This window comes from Fusarium subglutinans, assembly GCF_013396075.1.
Source record: "Fusarium subglutinans strain NRRL 66333 chromosome Unknown NRRL66333_c0000002, whole genome shotgun sequence".
NCBI classification, from domain to species: domain Eukaryota; kingdom Fungi; phylum Ascomycota; class Sordariomycetes; order Hypocreales; family Nectriaceae; genus Fusarium; species Fusarium subglutinans.
In genome coordinates this window covers 32,482-45,684 of record NW_023502065.1, presented here as the reverse complement: position 1 = coordinate 45,684, position 13,203 = coordinate 32,482, and the positions used below count along the sequence as shown (strand labels likewise).

The following is a 13,203-nucleotide window of genomic DNA, read 5'->3' as shown; positions in this document are numbered from 1 at the left end:
CCAACATACTGTGTACAGAGGCCGCGGTTAGAAGTTTTATCTCGACCCCCGGCCACGCTAAGCAGGGTTAAACTTTGAGCGATTTGATGGCGATTGTTTCCATTGGAAGTACGTGGGTTGCTTGTCAGCCCGCAAGGTTCGATGAAGTCCCAATTCCAAAATCACATGCGTTTTCTGTTGTGGTTGTTAAGTTTGAGCAACGTACACGTTGCCGACAGGAGATCGAACAATATTGATACCTTGCATGATTCTGCATTGATTGATATAGCCACCGGATTCGACCATCGTTATCGACAGTTGGCGAGGTACATTCCATAAAATGGGCGTCAAAAGTGTTAAAGAAATGTCAGATAAACAGAGCCTAAGGAGTTACTGAAAGATAGAGGAATAAAACTTACATGCTCGGCAGCGATCAGGCTCAAGAGCTACAGCGGCATGATGGCAATGGATCACCAAAAGTGGAGTGATAGCAGTCAAGGGCGTCCTAGAAATGTGACAAAAAGAGTGGCTTGCGTAGAATTCAATGTTAGGTGGTGACGTATACACGGTGACTTCACTGACTTGGACACCTTGAACCTCAGGAAGAACAAAAATGGTACGATTTATCCTGTAACGCTTCGATTGCAGTTAGGCCGTTCCTGAAACAGTTGGGATATAACGGTTGTGGCTGGCGGAAACGAAATATGATCATGGCTGGCTCAGAAGAGGCTAGCCTGGACTAATAAATTCAAGCCTATCTACGCACGATAGGTCCATGTGACCGCGCACCAATAGTTGCTGCAATCCGAATTACCTTCAAGCAGCCAAGATTGTGATTTGACTTCTGAGACTCTAGCTGAATCTTCTCGTGGAATGAGGAGGATGGGCCGTTGGCAGTTATTCCAAGTCACTCGGTACATGGGTTCGCCAGACGAGAATGGGCCCCACGATAATCAGGAGCACCTGACTCCTTCCCGTGCCTTCTAGCCGTGTAGCTCCTTGGCAGTTCAAGGGGTAATCGGCTATCCGAGGAAACTATGTATTAGGTAGCTCTGACGGTTTCAGGTAAAGATGGACCACTTCAGCCAGCCTCACACTCTTGCTACAGCTGAGCTCCATATAAGTCCCCCAAATAGCGTTCATCTTTGCGCAATGAGCATTAACACTAATTATGATGCTGTGTACGTATCCTCAACTGCTATGACTAGTGGAAGGGCCCGAGCCTTGCTGACACTTCTGAGGGCAGTGATCGACACGAATCCAACGGGAGTCTACCTACACTCATTACTTGCGCTTTAATGACTCCATAAATGTATTTAGAGCAGGAGAATCAGGCTGATTTATTGACTCGTTACTGAACGAACCTCGCAGCGTTCGCTCACTGAGCAAAGTGGGGTTCTCCAAGAAAGACCAGAGCTGTTGATCTCCATGTCTTGACGCTTAGCTCTCAACTAGACACGCTAAACCGGCCCGTTCGCTTGTTTACACCTCTTTTGTCAACGGCATACGCCACGCTGCACGGAACATACGGGTATAGCCCCGGGATCGCTTCCTCCCGCCACCAAAGTCAACAAAGTCCGAAACAAAAAGCAAAGACCAGCATTCGAAAATATTCAACGTCGGTGATGAGTTCACACGTCGGTAGTGTAGTGGCTTCTCTGAGGCTGGCTGGCAACCCGAGAATGGTCAAGCGGAGAAATCGGATGGCCACGACGGTTTTCACCGCCTTCGCTGTTATGCTGTTCAATCCGGCAGCGAGGTGGAACATCGTCAATCGAATTTTGAAGTATGCAGATAAGGTGAAACCAGCTAGAAACTTTTGTGAATATCAGCCAGCCCACTCTCCTCCTAATGCGGCGGAGAGCGTGGTGGCTTTGCAGCATTACTTGTTTCTAGACCTTCTGCGTGTAGCCTATTACGAACGGGTGAGCGAAAGGAAGCTAAAAGACCCACAGATGAATCAACAGCTCCACGTCGGCTACTTGAGCGTTATACAAAATCGGAAACTAGATGAATTTGGTCGCAACGGGTAATTAGCCCCGGGATGTTGATGTCGATAGCTTGCTGCATGTCTTGGATTTTTCCCATAGACGCAAAATTGTCAATTCTCATTGGCCACATGAGCCCCGGTGATGTGCGGGTTTATTGGTAGCACAAGACTATTTACTGCAGCCATAGAGGCTAATCACCGCTCTTAGGCTACGATATCACATTCCTCCTGAGGCGACAAAGTACTTCTAATGCTTGAGATCGTGGCCACAGCATTGTATCTCATCGATCGCCGCGATGTATAGCACAGCGGCTGAATCAGAGATATCCCCATTCTAACTACTAACTAGGTGTGCGGCCCGCTTCATCACAAACGGATAGCCTACTGCTTCGAATTGACTTTTAGCTTCAGTCGAAGCGGAATTCCTTTCAATGGGCCACTAAAGCCAAGCCCCGAAAGCTGTTATGCAGTGGACATGCGTGAGGAGTCTAGGATGCCATGCTACGCTCTGGTATGGATACTTTATGCTAGGTAAGTGGACATCCCGAGGGCCTACATATTGTCTCCCACACATTTCGAGTAGGGCGCATGATATAAGCATCAGTTGTCAGGTCTATCAACCCAAAATAACACTCTCATCAGCGCAGTCTAGGCAGCCTACCATCGCACTCCTTTCATTCTGTATCGAGCACCTTTCCTTCATAGTCTACACAACCACTACAATGTCTGATTTGATCGGGAAAGGCGATACCATCTACGTACGTGACGTGGAGCTGGACAATGACCCAATTGTCATCAAATGGCAACAGTGGTTTGCTACCCGCACCGAGAGGTACATACCAGCTCAGTACCGCGGCAAGAATACAGGGCGATGTTTATTGCTGGCATACATGATAGCACCTTGTCAAGCCATTTAGCATTAGGTTACTAAGGGACAGTGTGCCCGAGAATGAGATAGAATAGTACAGTATACTATAGAATTTTAACTAAGGCCAGTCCAGACTCCCATCCGTGTCAAGTGGTATCATGGTAAACTCGCTTGGCTGAGTTACATTAATCATTAACGGCTTCTTGTTCATCTTATCATCAGTCCTATCAGCTAAAGGCTTGCAAAGAAGTTCTGCCGTGCTACCTTCAAACCATTTCCTGATTGTAGATTCTTGATCAATTCTAATTTTTTAAGTCTTGCCGTTGTCGAGATTCCCGGCCTTCCATCATTTCCAAACCTTGGGTTGCGCTTCGTTTGCCTCCCTGTATTCTTTGGCTGTGCTTCCCGGCCGGAGTTGTATGCCTCCTATTCCACTTTCCATCCGTGATATAGATGCTTGTATAGTATATTTCTATCCAGGATATAGCGTCAGGAAATACTTTTAGTTATCCTCTTGTAAAGATCCTTTATGATCAGGCCTGTAGATAAGGATTCTATTTTGACAAGCCTCGGTGCCAGTCTCGGTGTCAGTGAAAGTAAGGCCGCCTTTATTCGTAGGTAAGTCGAAGAGACGGAGATTCTGAGTCGGGAACGTAATTGGGCAATTGTGCTGGAGGAAAAGGTCAACGGTGATGGTACGGTCATGGTCAGACTGTAGGTCAAAAACCGGAGACAAGGTGGAAATGCGTGCTTCGATAGAAGACATATTGAAATATTTCCTGTAGAGGCAGGATTTTAAATTTAAGAAAATATAAAATTAAAAGTCTCTCCGGCGCCTCACGGCGCTGGTGGCCAACCCCGGCACACGATAAAACCCAAGTGTTAATTATCTGTGTTATTCCTTAACCTGTATTCTTTATACTGCATTACCTTAGGGCCTGATTTAATCTATTACTAACCTATATAGCTAGCTTCGGTTTACTAACATTTACAGTTTTTCCCCTAACGCTAAAACCTTTATTTTTTAATTTACCTTTTTCCCTCTCTTTTTCCCCTTACTTCCCCTTCTTTACGCCGTAATTGCCCTTAATTCCTACAATATAATATTTACACTGTTAATTTAATTACTATAACTGCATATTTTAACTCTATAAACTATACCTAATATATACTATTACTGCCACCTGATATAATTTAGGTTACAAAGACCTATTACTTTATTAATAGGTCTTAACCCTATTCTAGCTAATTATAAAGGTTTTATAAAGCCTGTATCTAGCTTATAATATATCTAAAGATATATCCGATTATATATTAAAAAGCCTTACTTAGTAATTAAAGATTATAAGCTTAACTTACTATATTAGTAGTAATCTATTAATATATAGCAGGTCTTTACTTATAATTTAATAATACTTAAAGAAGGTATATAAATTAAGAATATTATAAAAATAGAGATTATTAATATTAGTTAAAGATCTAGTCTTATAGTAATTAGCTGCTATAGCTAGAGGGTTATAGCTAGGTTGCCTGATATTAATATTAATTACATAGCAGCGTATTTTATAATAGTTTTAGAGGTTCTTAGGTTATTTAGAATTAGGCCTTTAGTATTGGAGCCTTAGTGCTAATTACCTGTTTAGGGTAATGACAAAGAGGGTATATAGCCTGCTAAGGCTAGGGAAAATATCTTTTTTATACTTATAGATTAAGGCTACTTATTTAGTTAGATTATAAGGTTTAAGGCAGTAGCTATATAACCTTAAGACTTAATATTAAGGTTATTATATTCTTTAGCGTAGTGTATAATGCTATATATTGTAATATGCTAAAAAATAAGCATTATATTATATTATTCTTATTATATAAGACCCTATTAGCTGTACCTTGCGTATTGGCTATAAAGATATTTAACCTTTTAATAAAATTAAAAGAATTACTTAACTTAAAATTAAAAATATATATTAACTACTTATGCAATTATCTAGGCATTACTTTAAGGATTTGTAAATACTTATAATACATTCTATAATTTTTTTATTTAATTACCGGTTTGGCTATGACAATGGTACCTATGGCCGTTCATTTGAATTAAGATAACACTGTGTAAGAAATACTCCAGCCTCAGCGAGTAGCCAACAGCAGTGGTTTGTGTGCGTCCAGTCCTCTTGAGGACCACGATGTAAGAGGTGCAGGGTAAGCCAAATTCATCCTCCCATCATGTCTGCCAAAGAAACATTGCACTTTGATAACCAACATACACGGGGTGCTGTTGATGAAAGTATCATACCATCACCCCACACTTATTGTCTAATACTCTCGTGCAACAATCCACGCGTTATTTCCAATGGGTCGATAAGACTACCTACCAACATCAACCTCCGTCCCCTCCGTACAGCGTCATCTGATTGGGTGGATAAATGCATTCAGCCCAGCCGGATATCACCAACAGCTCATGCATTTGTCCACATTGTGAAGGAACATAAGTATCAACTCAGCTGCCGATGCCAACTGCCATCTCGAAAAGGTCAAGCCTGCGCAAAACAAAGCACAGACCAGATACTGCAGCCGCAATGTCGCCCTCCAACCCCATCATCCCTGGCTTCTCGCCCGATCCGTCCATCGTCAAAGTCGGCGAGTGGTACTTTCTTGTCAACTCCACTTTTCACATGTTTCCTGGTATTCCCGTCTACGCCTCCAAGGATCTTGTGTCGTGGAAGCATATCGGTAGGTGGCACATGCCTTATTACGAGTATTGTTGCTGACGGATCTAGGAAATGTTATTAGTAGACCGGGACAGGCCATTCTAAAACAGTCAGACACTGAAGTCAACCGTATGCCAGATGTTGGTGAAGTCATGCTCGCGACTGGTGGCCTTTTTGCACCAACAATTCGCTATAACAATGGTACTTTTTACGTTGTTTGCACGAATGTTGTGAGAGCGACGGAGGATACTCGGTATGCTCTGCAGAACTTTATTGCGAGAACCCGAGACATCTGGTCAGGTCAATGGGACGACTTGATCTGGTATGACTTTGATGGTATTGATCCCAGCATCCTGTTTGATGATGACGGAAAGACATATATCCAGGGCTCCAAGTCACCTGGTCCGTACACGAGAATCGCCCAGTTTGAGATTGATATCACGACGGGCAAGAAGTTGTCTGAAGAGAAGATCCTCTGGGAGGGGACAGGTGGTGTTTACCCTGAGGGACCGCATATCTACAAGCGAAATGGCTGGTACTGCCTCATGATTTCTGAGGGAGGAACCCACGAGGACCACATGATCACCATGGCCAGATCCCGTAATGTCTGGGGTCCTTACGAGCCATGCCCTGAGAACCCCATCTTAGTCCCGGCAAGCAAAGACATGTACATCCGGCACACAGGCCACTGCGATGTCTTTGAGGACGAAAACGGTCAATGGTGGGGAGTTCTTCTCGGAGTCCGCAGAGATAAAGATGGGAGATACAACATGGGACGAGAGTCACATCTCACGCCTGCAAAGTGGACCGATGATTGGCTCCGCCTTGAATCAGTCGAGGCTGAAATCAACACATCCCGGCTCGCGAGTGCAAACGCAGAGCAGGGATTGACAGCAGTGGAGGGCGTGGATTTCCTGTACATCCGAGACCCAGTTTTGGAGAACTACAAGATTGACAGCGGAAGCAAGACGATCAGTGTAACATCATCGTCTGTCGATCTGTCGCACCCGCGGGAATCACCTAGTTTTGTGGGTAAGAGACAGCGTCTGCACGCAGGTCAAAGCAGCGCTACATTCAAGATCAGCGCATCCTCAAAGGTCAAGACCGGGCTGGCAGTTTACAAAGATGAACACCGTTGCTTGCGGGTCTCTTACGACACCGCTGAAAGAGCGGTCGTTTACGAATTCGTCAATAATGCCAAGGATCTCAAAAAGACGGAACAGCGCGCGCTGGACAGGGATATTGACACCATCCAATTCCGCTTTGAGTACACTGAGCAGGAATATCGGGTATTCTATACAACCGGTACAGACTGGGAGCATGTTGCGACGCTTGATACGCTTGATACGACCGGCCCAGACTTTGTAGGTCCCGTCATCGGCGTGTTCGCCTTGGCGCAGGAGAATGTCACGGTTGAAGTCGTCGATCTGCAGGTAGAGTAGGTAGATAACGCCAAGTCAATTGAGATTGGAAGTCGGCTCGGCTACGCTTTGTATATCCGGTCCCAGCCTATTGGTGTGAAATGCATGTTCTGCGACACATGACTCTAATCTGTTGGTCCTTGATTAAGCTTTCAGCCTAACATTTAACCGCTGAAGCCCAACAGGCTAATTGACCACGCCTGTCTATCACCATAATTAACCGTTTCGTGCCAATTGGGTATGCAAATTCCCCATGGGGATGATTTTCGTTCCTCGTAGCTCGGATAAAGACATGCGGGGAAAGAAGCTTCAATTTGGGGCAAACCGAGCCAATGGCTGGCCCTGGGGAGCATGAATGGAACGGTCTGTTGGTTAAGTCGATCCTCTGAGTCAGTGATATAAAGTTACTGCATCTCCCCAGTGTTGATCCCTTCTCAGATCTTCACTCACAGTCTCTGGTGAAAGCTACAGGCATCATGGGTCTTCTCACTCCTCCCCAGCGGACCCAAAAGGTCATTCCTGATAAGCCAGCCAAAGGACATTTCTTCTTTGCTGGCAAGGAATTTGCTCGTGTACCTTGGTGGAAGAGGCCTAACATGCGCATTTTGTACTTTTATATTGTTATTCTCATTCTTACCAACACTGCCAATGGCTTCGATGGTAAACTCAACCGTGTCCCCACTTCAACTTGGACAGTGTGCTAACAAGATCAGGTTCTATGATGAACGGTCTTCAGACCCTATCCTACTGGCAAGAGTACTTTAACCACCCACGAGGTTCCATCCTCGGTCTGTTCAACGCCTCCATGAGTCTTGGTTCTCTTATTGGACTGTTTGTTGTGCCTTATCTGGTTGATTGGGCTGGCCGTAAGGTTGGTGTGCAGATCGGTTGTATTCTTATGCTGCTCGCTGTTGGTCTCCAGGCTGGAGCTCAGAACTTTGGCATGTTTGTTGCGGCACGTATCATTCTGGGTTTTGGTGATTGCATCGTTCTTGGATCGGCGCCTCTGCTCATCGCTGAGATCGCGCATCCTCAGGATCGTGCTATTCTCGTGACGTTGAGTGGTGCTTCTTACCACTCGGGTGCTTTCATTTCTAGTTGGGTTACATACGGAACACTTCAGATCAAGGTACGCCACTCTATCACTTGTCAATTTATCATGAGGCTAACGGTTTGCGCAGAGCAACTGGTCCTGGAGACTTCCTAGCCTTCTCCAGTCTATCTGTAGTGTCGTCATCCTCATCGGAATCTTCTGGATGCCCGAAAGTCCCCGTTGGCTCCTCAGCAAGGATAAGCACGACGAAGCTCTCAAAGTCCTCACCCACTACCACGCTGAAGATGACCCCGATGATGAGTTCGTCCAACTCGAGTTCAGTGAGATCAAGGCCGCTATCGCCCTCGACAAGGAGGTCGGACAGACAGCCTGGGTCGACTTCCTCAAGACTCCTGGCAACCGTAAGAGAATTGGTCTCATCACTGCCCTTGGTTTCTTCAGTCAGTGGAGTGGCAACGGTCTGATCTCTTACTACCTCAAGGGTATCATGGATGCTGTCGGTATCACCAAGGCCGAGACTCAGCTTGGTATCAATGCGGGTATGAAGACACAGGGCTTGATCATCAACACAGCCTTTGCATTCTTCATTGATATTTTCGGTCGTCGACCTATCTATCTTACCTCGACTATCGGAACTTGCGTCATATTCACTTTCTGGACCATTGTTTCGGCACGATATGACATCGACCCCAACAAGGCCCTCGGCTACGCCTTTGTGGCTTTGACCTTTATTTATGGTCTTTTCTACGACATTAAGTGAGCTACCCTTTCTAACATGCCCCGCCTTCAAAGCTAACAGTCTGCAGGTCTGGTCTCATGGCCAACTACACCACTGAGATTCTGCCCTACGGTCTTCGTGCCAAGGGTTTCACATGGCTCAACTTCTGTGTCACCGCCGCGCTCTTCTTCAATCAATACATCAACGGCATTGCTCTCGAGGCTATGGGCTGGAAGTACTACACCATCTACTGCGTCTTCCTCGGTTTCGAGGTATATGTCATTTACTTCTTCCTCATCGAGACCCGCTACACGCCTATGGAAGAAATCGCTAAGTATTTCGATGGCGATGCGGTTGATGTCGGTGAGGTTGCTAGGGCTGATATGAAGGAGAGAGGTGTCATGATGACCGAGGTGGATTCTAAGGGCCCTCGTGCTACTGAGATTGAGAGTCGCTAGAGTGAGGTTTATGAGTAGGAAACTGACGAAAGGACAAAGGATAGAGGAAGGCGGATTTTATGAGTATACCCGAGAAGCTATGGACGTTGTTAGTTGTAGTAGTAATCCAGTTTTCAATGCGAAGATTACCCAACTCTCATTTCAGTACACAGTGATGGTCATCCAAGAGGCCAGTGATTAGAAACGGTTCATATTATCGGGCCGAGAGATACCTCTAGCGTCCATCCCAGCAGAATATATATACAAGAAACTTTTTCATATGAACCATAAAGTCCAGCTTGATACTATCAACACACACACACACACACACAAGAAATAAAACAGCTTCAGGACTTCGAGCCCTGCCCCCACTCCAACATGCTTGCTACCCAAGTCCCCTAAAAGTTGGAAGTGGCCTTGGTGACGACACCAGACTTGAGAGCAACGTTCTTGACAACGACCTTCTTGTTGTTGACGCTGGTAACGCGGACCCAGGCAGTGTCGTTGGGCAGGGTGCCCTTGAGAATCCACATGTTGGGGTCGTTGAGAGTGGTGGCCTTCCAGGTCTTGCCGCTGTCGCTGCTGACCTCGACGGCCTTGACGCGGTGGGTGATGTTCTCGATGGTAGCGGCGAACCAGTACTTGGAGGCGCCACCGTGCATGTGGACTTGAAGAGGGGACTTCTTGGGGAGAGGGCAGGCAATCCACTTCCACTTGATGCCGTCGACACCGCCGCCAGTCATGCCGTTGGTGAGCTTGCTCCAGGTGGCGGGGGTCATGTCGAGATGGTTCTTGTCGCCGCCAGTCTTGTTGGTCACCTATACCAGTCTGATTAGATATCTGTATATTTCGTTACAGTGTATTTGAGCTTACCATGATCTTGAGGGACTTGCCCTTGTAGGAGACCTGGATGCAACCACCGCAGTTGGCGCCATCCTTCCAGATATCCTCAGAGACACAGGTAGATCCATCAATGCCGGCGGGCAGATCGTAGCCGACAAAGCTGCATGCACCCTTCTGCCAGCAATCCTCCTCAGTGCAGCCATCGCTGAGGCCGTATCGGGTGCCGAGGCCGGTGTAGGTGGGGTTCTTGGTTGTCGCAGCGGCGTTGGCAACCGTCGAGGCTGCGGCCAAGAGAGTGACGAAGTAAGCAGAAATGCTTCCGAACATGTTTGCGTTGGTGTTGATAGTAGAAATGAAGGTAATGTAATTGTTTGTTTGAATGAATGAATGAAGAAATAAAAGCTTAGAAAAAAGAATGTGTTGATGAGATTGGATGGTTGTTGGTGGCCAGAGCAGGTCTAGTCTTATATACAAGCCAACATTCCAGAACACCACCAAGCAATTTCCTTGCTGATGAGGTGACTAGGTTGTCGATGCTGACGAGGTTTTTACTAAGTGCATCGATCCCTAGCTGTTTCCAATGCCGAACCCTTGTATTTCCCAACTGCATTTCTCCAGGATCGGTCTGGACTCACAGACATAAGAGGGGGAAATCGAAAGGCACAGCCGTGATGGTTTCATTCAACGATCCGTCTAATATCAAGATCGTGTTATTGATGCCGGTTTACCGTGATAGTTTGCGCTACTGTGTTTCAGAATTGACAGATTTGGCGGGATGCCAATCAAACTAAGCGTGTGTACCCCTGTCGCGCCCTCGATAGCCGGCTTCTGCGGAGGAAAGGCCGGTGGACCGTTTGATCATTGCGGCTCCGAAAGATATCCTGCTAGAAAAGTCTGGTTTTAATTGGACCGCAAAGCGATTAGGGGTGGTTTAATGTTATATTACGATACGGTATATAGCTTAGCGTGGATGTAAGCGAAGAAGTGAACGAGGATGAACGAGGCAGCAAGAAAACTAAGTCCAAGCCACAGCTGCACTCTAATCGAGTGCCGAGTTCCATGGCATAACTTTACCCTGAGACTTAGCATTTGAATGCACTGACGCAGGATCAAGAAAATGGTTGCATCGATCCGATCTGGTAGACTAGCAATACTTTAAGTGAGACAATTCAGTGGATCCACGATAGCTGAACCTCATTTGGCTGGGTAATACCTCAAACTGACTCTGTAGGGTAGCATTATATCCACGATCATTACGACGCAAAAACCGTTGAGATTCCAATATCCGACAGTATGGCAAACGTGGGTCTGGCTGAAACCGCGGCTTGGCAAACAAATTGCCGGGCGCTTGAGGTAAATTTGCGAGAAGTTTCGGGGTTTGATTGAACAGCTGGGATGATCTATCTTGAGCTAGGATTTTGGAGGGGCTACTGCAGTTATGCGGATATCGCTGCTGAACTCTCGCGTCATGACACTGCAGTTGATGACAAGACGACGTATGCAGCTAAAAGGAGGCACAGTTACGGAGCGTTGAGCAGACATCAAGATAGTGACTACTTCTCTGCGCAGACGGAAGCTCGGGAGTTATTTGCTACACGATGCCAAAGTCAATGGCAAGCTACGGATACAAAATGCAGGCCGTTTCGTTACGGCGCTACCGGATTAATCCCAGTCAAGGTTTCCGGCGGCAATGTAGGTTTCGCATCGCCAAGCACGGCTGATGTGCCGGTGTCTTGGTACAATAAACAAACGCAGAATCTACCGAGTTTTGAGAGATGCTCGCCGTCGCATTCCATATCGGCATTGTTGAAAGTCGCCTGGATTGATTCACCTACTGAACAATAGTGATCGGAGCATCTTCAAAGTATCAGGCGTCACTGTCAGTTTATGTTCAAAAAGCCCCCCCAACATGGGCTGATAATAAAAGACCACGCACGAGTCGTCATCAATGACGCCTACACAGTAATATACAAGATAATTTCAGCTTCTACATAACTTCTCCATCACCTGAAACTTGAAACCCCCTGGCTAGGTTGGGTGACATCCAGTAGCGGGCGCCAAGATGCCAAACGTGGGGTTTTCGTCCCAATTGCCCCCCTGTAGGGTTTGAGAAACTAACATCAGCACCAAGTGCCTCAGCCGCAAATCGCAGCTAATGTCAGATTTTTTCAGACGTTCACTGGTTATAACGGCACATGATCCCAAACGGAACATACTCTCTTCGTGGAGAGGCTTTCATTAGTAGCTGGTTCGGGGGCTCCGGTCGACAGCTCTGCCCAGGAGAGAGACCAACAAGTTATTGTGGACTAGATAGTATCAACTGGCTTGGAAAACGAGGCCTCTAGTATGAGTTCACCTAAGATATCATTTCACAAAGCGTATAGTAGAGAGAAGACTAGGCTTTCGTACCGTCGCTGAGAAATATACATTATAGCAGGGCACGCGAGTACATTCTAGGGTTGTCGCTGCCCATGTACACCCCCCTGCTTCTGTATACACAAAATACTCCAACTTTGAACAGCTCGATTTACCAAGTTTCCATTTGTAGCCTCTTTGCACACAACCATCCCCTATTGACTCATCCCTCCATCTTGTCGGCGTGGTACGCAACTGCGCCCCAAGGTAACATGACGCCCCGTACGAGGTACAGTTCACCAGCAACATTCTCTATCTCAAAGTCAGGAAGACCAGCAGACGTGGCTTTGCCAGAGATTTCAACGCGAGCAACCATCGGATGAACAACCAGCTCGGCCAACAGCATTGGTTTGACGGTTGTCTCCGGATCTTCGCGTATAATAGGCTTGTAGCAATCCCAGGTGATGGTCTGAGGTGCCGTCTCACGCGCTCCAACAACAATAGCCCCAACTGTCCATCCAACAGGGTTCCAGAAGTTGGTGGCAGCAACCGCTGATGCAGTAGCAGTGAGACCGGCGCCTTCGGCTGCAACGGCGGCAGCGAATGCCGTTTCAGCAACGGCGAAAGCACCTACGGCCTCAGCTGCAACTGCTCCGGCGAGAGCGGTTTCGCAGGCGGCGCCAGCGAGGGCAGCTTGTGCAGTAAAGCCAGCGGCCGCGGTTTGAGCGGCTGTGATAGCAAGCATTGCTTCTTTTGCAATGGTGCCAGCAATTACCAGAGGGGCGCCGCCGCTTGCCACTGTGACCATATCGCCGGTGATTTAAAGGTGGGCG

At 46.9% G+C, this 13,203-nt stretch overlaps 3 protein-coding genes across 3 annotated transcripts; 1 reads left to right on the top strand and 2 right to left on the bottom strand.

Moving 5' to 3' along the window:
• Positions 1 to 5,410: 5,410 nt before the first annotated feature.
• Positions 5,411 to 9,193, top strand: FSUBG_341 (hexose transporter; the record flags this gene model as incomplete). The annotated part of the gene is made up of 6 exons (XM_036681288.1): positions 5,411 to 5,564; positions 5,612 to 6,980; positions 7,385 to 7,623; positions 7,677 to 8,092; positions 8,145 to 8,773; positions 8,824 to 9,193. The coding sequence occupies 6 exons, from the start codon at positions 5,411 to 5,413 to the stop codon at positions 9,191 to 9,193; spliced, it is 3,177 nt and encodes a 1,058-aa protein (XP_036543864.1).
• A 377-nt stretch (positions 9,194 to 9,570) lies between these two features.
• FSUBG_340 (uncharacterized protein) lies at positions 9,571 to 10,342 on the bottom strand (the record flags this gene model as incomplete). Its single annotated transcript, XM_036681277.1, has 2 exons — positions 9,571 to 9,990; positions 10,046 to 10,342. The coding sequence occupies 2 exons, from the start codon at positions 10,340 to 10,342 to the stop codon at positions 9,571 to 9,573; spliced, it is 717 nt and encodes a 238-aa protein (XP_036543863.1).
• A 2,251-nt stretch (positions 10,343 to 12,593) lies between these two features.
• Positions 12,594 to 13,178, bottom strand: FSUBG_339 (uncharacterized protein; the record flags this gene model as incomplete). The annotated part of the gene is made up of 1 exon (XM_036681265.1): positions 12,594 to 13,178. One exon carries the CDS (start codon positions 13,176 to 13,178, stop codon positions 12,594 to 12,596), a length of 585 nt encoding a protein of 194 aa, XP_036543862.1.
• Between the last annotated feature and the right edge of the window lie 25 nt (positions 13,179 to 13,203).